The sequence below is a fragment of the Siniperca chuatsi genome, linkage group LG3 (genome assembly GCF_020085105.1).
Source record: "Siniperca chuatsi isolate FFG_IHB_CAS linkage group LG3, ASM2008510v1, whole genome shotgun sequence".
Classification (NCBI taxonomy): domain Eukaryota; kingdom Metazoa; phylum Chordata; class Actinopteri; order Centrarchiformes; family Sinipercidae; genus Siniperca; species Siniperca chuatsi.
Window position 1 is genome coordinate 25658761 of NC_058044.1, and position 7740 is coordinate 25666500.

The 7740-nt window shown below is 40.3% G+C and overlaps 1 protein-coding gene across 1 annotated transcript; it reads right to left on the reverse strand.

Moving 5' to 3' along the window:
- Window positions 1-7471, reverse strand: odad3 (outer dynein arm docking complex subunit 3). The gene is made up of 13 exons (XM_044189621.1): window positions 6801-7471; window positions 6448-6569; window positions 6224-6301; window positions 5664-5855; window positions 5427-5528; window positions 4488-4613; window positions 3937-4059; window positions 3630-3779; window positions 3349-3509; window positions 3100-3256; window positions 2756-2905; window positions 647-734; window positions 1-564 (listed from the first exon to the last, which is right to left on the reverse strand). The coding sequence occupies exons 1-13, from the start codon at window positions 6877-6879 to the stop codon at window positions 440-442; spliced, it is 1653 nt and encodes a 550-aa protein (XP_044045556.1). The 5' UTR covers window positions 6880-7471; the 3' UTR covers window positions 1-439.
- Between the last annotated feature and the right edge of the window lie 269 nt (window positions 7472-7740).

The following is a 7740-nucleotide window of genomic DNA, read 5'->3' on the forward strand; positions in this document are numbered from 1 at the left end:
GATGTTTTGATTGTTTTTATTGGCTTTCCATGAGGCAGAAGGTGGAATTCTGAACTGTGAAAAAGAGGCGGAGAAACGGGTGCAACAGTGACACCTGACAGAGAACATTACTGTTGTCAAAACAAACCCACCTATACAACAAGCAACCAGCTTCAAAGGCACAAACATATCTAATAAATATCATCTAAGAACTGTTAAATTGTGCTCATCTTTCCACATATCTAAAAATATATTTTCATTTGTATTTCCAGCCAACAATTTAGGACACATAATAATAACTGTAGAGGTGAAACATTAAATGGCTAAAATAGCAAAGGGAAATCTTGGATGATCCTTATAGGTTCTTCGTCCTCAACTTACAGTAAGCTCATTTTACACTCAAATCAGTTTTTGGTTCAGAGCATTTATTTTTCTTGAGTCTTGAGACTGTGGTGTTGGATCAGAACTTGCCCTTCTTCTTCTTCCAGGGCTTCTTTTTGGACTTGGAGTCAATGATCAGCTGAGACTGACGCTTCAGCGCCTCCCGTGAGATGATGTCAGCCTCGTCCTCTTCACTCTCCTCCTCTGAGACACAAACAGTTTGAAACAAAGACAGTTATAGTATTAGTGTGTGTGCGTGAGTGTGTGTGTGTGGCTTCCAACTCACCGTCATTGAAGAGGTCCAGTCTTTGGTCTTCAGGCAGCTTGACACGGGTGTTGTAAGCTGGCAGTTTCCCCTCAATCCTGACATAGAACTGCTCAGAGCAACAAAAAGACACATATTGAACATAGTCTGTGTCTCACCAGTAAAACAGTTTTGCCAATATCAATTTTCTATATTTAATATTAATCCTCAAAATCCTCTATTTCCATGGAATCTGACTTTATGTAGGTCTTTTCGTGCTCACAACAGAATGAAGTGTTATTCTGAACACAATTTATCGGTTACAAAACCGATAAATTAAATTCTTTGTCAATGACAATATTGACATAGAATATTAACATTTAACCAAGATCAGGTCATTCTTTCATTCGCAGATCTAGAAAAGGCCATCCATGCTTTTATGTCCTCCAGACTTGATTATTGTGACGCACTTTATTCTGGTATCAGCAGGCGAAACATCCAAAGACAGCCACTTATACAAAACGCTGCTGCCAGGCTTTTAACACATTCTAAGAAAAGCAACCACATCACACCGATCCTTGCTGCCTTTCACTGGCTACCTGTCAGTTTTAGAATTGATTTTAAGATTTTACTGCTTGTTTTTAAAGCCTTGAACGGTCAGGCTCCTGCCTATATCTTTGATCTGCTAACTCCCTATGAGCCTGATTGCTGCTTGAGATCCAATGGCTCCAAAATGTCGACTTGTCACTAAAGGTAACTCGGCCTTTGCTGTCCAGGCCCCTCAGCTGTGGAACTCAGTGCCCTCTTTTAAATCTCTACTTAAAACTCACTTTGATCTTATGGCTTTTTCTTAACTGATGGTATTTGTTGTAATTGTTATTCTTTTATCTCGTTTTTTGTTTTGGATTTTATTTACTTTTATTGTTTTTACAGTAAACCACTGAAAGGTGCTATATAAATAAAGCTATTATTATTATTATTATAATTATATGTTTAACACCAGTATTAAGCAAATTTTTAATGTGTAGGTTATTGATTTTATTTTTAAGCCTTATAATATAAACTGAATTTCACATTTATCTAAAATATCCTATTCATAAAGAAATTAAATTATTGTTAGTTGTAGTTCTAGGAGAGATGGGATCATTTTGAAAATGTATGTATCTATAATACAAACCACTAACCATTGTTTTATCTATTTCATATTATTATAAATGGTCATTTACATCGGCTCAGTGGTGTTCACCTATTATGATGTATGAAAAGTGATGATAACATTGAGTACTACAGTGATGTTTGTGTCCATGTTCTTATCATGTAACAGGTATAATGACCAGCAGGTTGGTCTCTCCCAGACTTGATGTACTTCTTTATGGTAGAGGTGCAAGTTGTTTGACCAGGACAGCCAAGCAGTTTCTAACAGCACCAGTCACGCAAACAAGGCCGGACTGATTTTGAAATTATCAGCTCAGAGTTACGTCAGTTACAAAGATTATGCCGTCTAAAATGGACCTGAGAGTGAAATAGTCAATGTCATTAGTAAATGGCCTACAGGTATTTCCTATGGTACACTCTGATATCCTATGTTCTCAAACAGAGACGGTGCTGCCGACCGTTAGTAATCACCAACAAACACTTGTGGTGGCTCCAATGGCTGCCTTTCTATTCAGATAAGCTATGCAAGCACAGCAGCATGCATGCATACATGCTCAGCCATGCTGTGTTCATTTGTCGCACTGTGCAATGTAGGCTTAAACAAGAGCCCCAACATGCCCTTTGCCAAAACTGCATTCATCATTGAAAGTTGACGCACAACCCCTGCAGGAGGGACACAAACTAGTTTTTTAATGATGTTCCCGAACCTTTTCTGTCATCAGTTACAGAGATATTATTGGCAGACTATGTCAGCAGGCATCTCATCAGAGACACCTATTCACGTGTTCAATGAAACTCATTTGCCAACATTCTCTGTTAATGAGGAGAGTATGCACAATGTGATTCATCTATCTATACACAAACCTTCTGCGTAAGTTTACGAGGACTACAGTACCTCTGCAAATGCCAAACAGTTTTCAATATCCTATCCAGAACCACGACCTGTATATCAAACCACTGTGATGTTGGATGAGTGTTGTGGAGCTTGCGACTCACCTCCTCTTCTTCCATCTCCTTCATAATAGCAGCCAGATCTTTTCCCTGAAACTCCTTGTGCAGCAACTGCAACTTCAGCTCACACTGGGTCATCAGCTCCACCACAAACTCATCTGAGTCTGGAGACACCTCAGCCACTGTGTCCTCACTCTGGAGAGAAATGGAAGAATGGCGAACAGACGTAAGCTTGATTGTCAGCAGAAATTTTGAGAGAAAAGGAATTAAAGCCAAAGATGGATGTGTTGGTGGGGGGAAAAGAAAATTTACCCATATTAGGAATAAGACAGACAATAGGCGTCGTCATAAGTTAAACCTACAGTTGGACAATCTGAGGTCGTATTTACCAGTGTGATGTGTTGAAGTTTGTCTGCGAGGTGCTCCACTCCGGCTCGGACAGTACTGAGGGCTTTAACAAGCCAGTCGAGGCGCTCTTTACCTGCATCACACCTCTGCTGTTGAGCTTGCAGTTGCTGCTCACACTCCTCCAGCATCTGTTGGTCACTAATAAAACCACAGAGAAACAGTAGAGAATAAGCATTACACAGCTGCATATGCAATGCCTTTGTTCCACCACTACTGTCTGAGTGTCCCACCTGGACAGTTTAGCCTCTCCAGAATATTTCATATCCTGGAACTGTTGGTTCAGGAGCTCCTTCTGCTCCTTCAGCTGCTGCAGCACCTTCTCATTCTCTCCCTTCAGCTTTTCCAGATGTTGGTGTGTCTCTTTCTGTGAGATGAAGCGCTCCACTATCTCCTACAAAAAAACGTATACGTAAATACTGATAGTAACCACATGAATGTACATAAATAGGCACACCCCTCTTTCTCACACACACAGCAGGTGCAGCAAATCCTTCTCTTTCCACATCTATACCTGTATATCTGTGACTCCGGTGGCCTCCTTGATGCGTCGGAAGGCCTCCTCAAAAGTGGAGATGGCCTTCTCCTCCTCACCTGCCATCCTGGGGGTGCTGCGCTGGGCCTCACTGCTCAGCTCATCTGGCTGCATAGCTGTTCTCTGAGCCTAAAGGTAGCGGAGGTTATAATCACTCAAAACATGAATTATTAATTTCACTCATTCCTTATATATATATATATATATATATATATATATATATATATATATATATATATATATATATATATATATATATATATATATACCACCATGTGTATCTCACCCTTCTATCGACTTTTTCAGCCTGGGCCTTGCGCTCCTCAACCTTTTTCCTGTAGCTGGCTATAATGCGCTCTCTCTCCTTGCGCTCCTTGTAGAGAAATTCCTCCTGCTGCTGTAACTCAGCCTGGCAGGAAGAAGAAAGGGAAGGGAAGATGGAAAGGGAAGGAGGGAAACAAGGGAGACAAACAAAATGTTAGTATGACAGCAGGGAATTTGTAAGAACTATAATTCAGATACAAGAAAGAAATTAATCATTATTAATTCAGACAGAGAAGAGAGAACAACATTGTTTTGGGGAAAAATTCCTGTTTGTAAAAGGTATAGTGATGAGGTAGGCTAATGTATGTGTACTTGCGAGTTGTGTACTGTATATGCATTAAAATGAAAAAGACACAGGCGAAAGAAAACACTGAAAACGCTGTTGTAGCTGCTTTACTTGTGACTCATAGAACTTATATCATTAGCGATGACACAGTGAATGAATCATCCTTCTGACGCCTTCACTAGAAACATGCATTTTGTAAACTCATAGCAGAGGATACTTCAGGTCACCTTAGCAGCTTCTTTAGAGAGCTGGGCGTTGTTGTTCATGACCTGCATGTTGTGAAGCTCCTCTCTGTGCTTCAGGATTTCGACTTCCAGACTGTCCAACTGGCACTGGAAAGTCAGACTCTCCTCCTGAAGTGGTGACAGTGGAAAAGTGACAGATAGAAAGAGAAAGGACAGGAAATATGGATGTAAAGATTGAGAGCCGTGGCGAGTGTTTTAGAGTGTCGAAAGGATAAGCTCATAAGAGGACTACTGCAACACTATGACCTAGACCACTGCATGCCATATTACTGGCTAATCATTAGGTTGTGATCTAGAAATTAAAGCTTGATCTATTAATGCACTTAGGTTGCAATGGATAACAACATTAACCAAATGTCTAAAATATCAAATGTAACTGTAAAGTGATTTAAGTGCATTGTCAAGCACTGGGATTATCTGTAATGTAAAGTGACAAACTATAAAATTAATAGAATGCAAAAAAGGGAGGTCAAGCTAAGTTCAAACAAAGATAAAGTGAGCCTGGAACAGGAAGTACTGTACCATTCTGTAATCCTCCGTCAACGTTTACATGTCCCAACAAAATGTCATTGCACAGGCCATTACCCTGCAGAGCACTGCAGAGCAACAACGAGTATCCATTTTTTCTGTGCATGATACCTAAATGAAAATGATTAGCAGACTGTGTACAAAACGCTGTATAGAGGTGATGTATAACTCTCATGTGGGTGTCTGCTGATGGCTAATGCACAGTTACCATATTTGTAATTCTATGAATTCATTATGCCTAGAGTAAAAAAGCCTACATGAATTGCAAAATAATCTCTACAATGGGCAGCTCAGCACAATGTGTGTGCCAACAATACTCTCGCAAAATGTCCAGAAAGTGAAGATGAGTACAAAACATTATTTTGAGGCTAAAAATGTGTACGTTGGACTAACCTGCAGGTGATTTTTGAGTTTCAGATAGTTAGTCATGATGTTCTCTGCCTCCTTGCACTTAAACTGGGTCTTCTCCAGGCTGTTCTCCAGCGCCCGCAGGTTCTGAAGACACACACACATACAATATTGTTTACAGAGCGTGTACGCATGTACTATTCTGTCATGTATTTTGTTAAGAGTGAAAAATAGAATTTTTCATGTTTTGCACATCTCTACATGAGTGTGAGAGGTAACTACCATGGCATCTTCCTCTTTCTTTCGAGTGCGAGCATCAGCAGACTGTGCTCCACTGCTGCCCTCTGGTTTCACTCTCTGGTATTCCATCTTCAACTCTTCGAGGTGGCGCTGGTGAGTCTGGGTGGTGTGTTTTAAGGCATTGAGACGCTTCATCTTGGACAGCACCCTCTGATCTAGCATTGTCAGGGCTGCCTGAGAAAGGGGTAATGACAGGGAGAGTGTGTGTGAGCAAAAGAGAGACAGACGTGCAGACAGCGAGGGGGAAACAGAGGGAGTTGTTTTCTTGCAAGCAGTCTCAAACTATCACTTAAGTCCCTTAAATAATATATATATACAAGACTGAGGACTATTTCCATTTCAAATTTCGCAGTTACACAGCTATAAACAACAGCTGAGGTGTTAACAGTTAGAAAAGTGAAACCTATGGTGAAAATAGTCCAACAATTTGCAGTCCACTATATACTTATATAAATTATTTTATATTAATAGTAAGAATGAACAACAACACAATGCTGCTATGAACCTTAATAACAAGTAGTATTAAAGCTCCTTCCTCTCACCTTCCCTGTCATGTTGCGGTAGGCATCCTTCTCCAAGCCTCTGTTATGAAAGGCCACTTTGATGATATTTTCATCACCCTGGGAGGCAAGACACCAAAGGAAACAAGATTGTAATTGCAAAGAAAGTCAGTTATGATCCGTTTTACTGTTCATTTGACTGAAGTGAGGACAAAAAAAAAAAACAACAGAGCTGGGGAAGTCGACTCTATTTTATGGGGGCTTACAGCATTAATTTCTGCCAGTTTCCTGTACAGCCTCTTGTTCTCCTGCCTCAGCTGGCGGATGGACTCTCTGTTCCTCTTGATGGTGGACTGAGAGCTCTCATAGTATGCAGTTCTGTCGCCCTCTGGTGGACACATTTCATAGTTACACTAATGACACTAATGGCGAAAGACGTCTCATTATTCACTAATAAATATACTGTTTGCTATCTTAGCTAACTGCTATTTCTCTTGGATTTACAGTGGCTAGTCACATGGTAACCTACACATGGCGGCTAGCTAATTGTAGCAGAGTACACGGCCTTTAGCATGAACTGAACTCAACGCTCACACTACTTACCCTTAAACAAACTTACCCAGTAGTTGGATTTTACGCTGCATGTCCGTTATTTGGTCATGAAGCGGGGGTTTAATTGTATTGACACCGAACGGCATTTTTGTGCTGTGTTATTGTTGTACCCAATTAGCAAAGAAAAATATGCCCGCAGTCAGTGTTAGCTTGACCTAAACGAAGACCTCTTGTAGTCTCCAGTGTTGCCTAGCAACCTGTACACTTACACGAAAGTGAGGCTAACTTATTAACCCTGTGCTTGTCGAGTCGAGCTACTACGATGATAACATTAGTAACATAGTATAGATTGGACCTTTAGTCTCATTTGTGACCCAGATGTTACCAAATGTTAAAAAAAAACTACCAAGTATGCTGTTCCACCCAAAAAGTAACAAATAAAGGCTTCCATATAGACAAACACAGGAAGCATAGAGCCTGAAATATAGCTGTGTAGACTTTCTATGATTACTAGCCCCATATTGCCTGATTATGACCACTTAACAGATTTCATACCTGAAACTATATTTGCTATATGTTTGTTATATACACATGTTCATGCTTGAATGTTTATAAATTGTAGATGCATGATTCTTAGATTTTTTTTAATGAGTAGATCTAAAATATCTAATGTTCTTATATTTTAAAGCTTTGTCTATTCTTCAAAAATGACTTAAAAGTCCAGTAGGATTTAGTGGCATCTAGCGGTGAAATTGCATTTTGCAACCAGTAGAACACCCCTCCCCTTTCAAACTTATAGGAGAAACTACGGTGGCCGCGAAACTCACAAAAAAAGCGAAAGGCCCACTCTACAGCCAGTGATTGGTTTGTCCGTTCTGGGCTACCGTGGAAACATGGCGGTGCAACATGGCGGCCCCGTGGAAAGGGACCCGCTCCCTCTGTAGATTAAAAAGAGCTTATTCTAAGGTAACAAAAACACAAGGTAAGGTAAGGTAAAGTTTTAAGGT

Coding starts and splice junctions, on each gene's coding strand:
- odad3 (XM_044189621.1), bottom strand. CDS start 6,879: ATGCCGTTCGGTGTCAATACAATTAAACCCCCGCTTCATGACCAAATA. Junction 5,529..5,663: donor AGAAAGAGGAAGATGCCATG/GTAGTTACCTCT, acceptor GTGTGTCTTCAG/AACCTGCGGGCGCTGGAGAA. Junction 2,906..3,099: donor AACTTCAACACATCACACTG/GTAAATACGACC, acceptor ATTTCTCTCCAG/AGTGAGGACACAGTGGCTGA.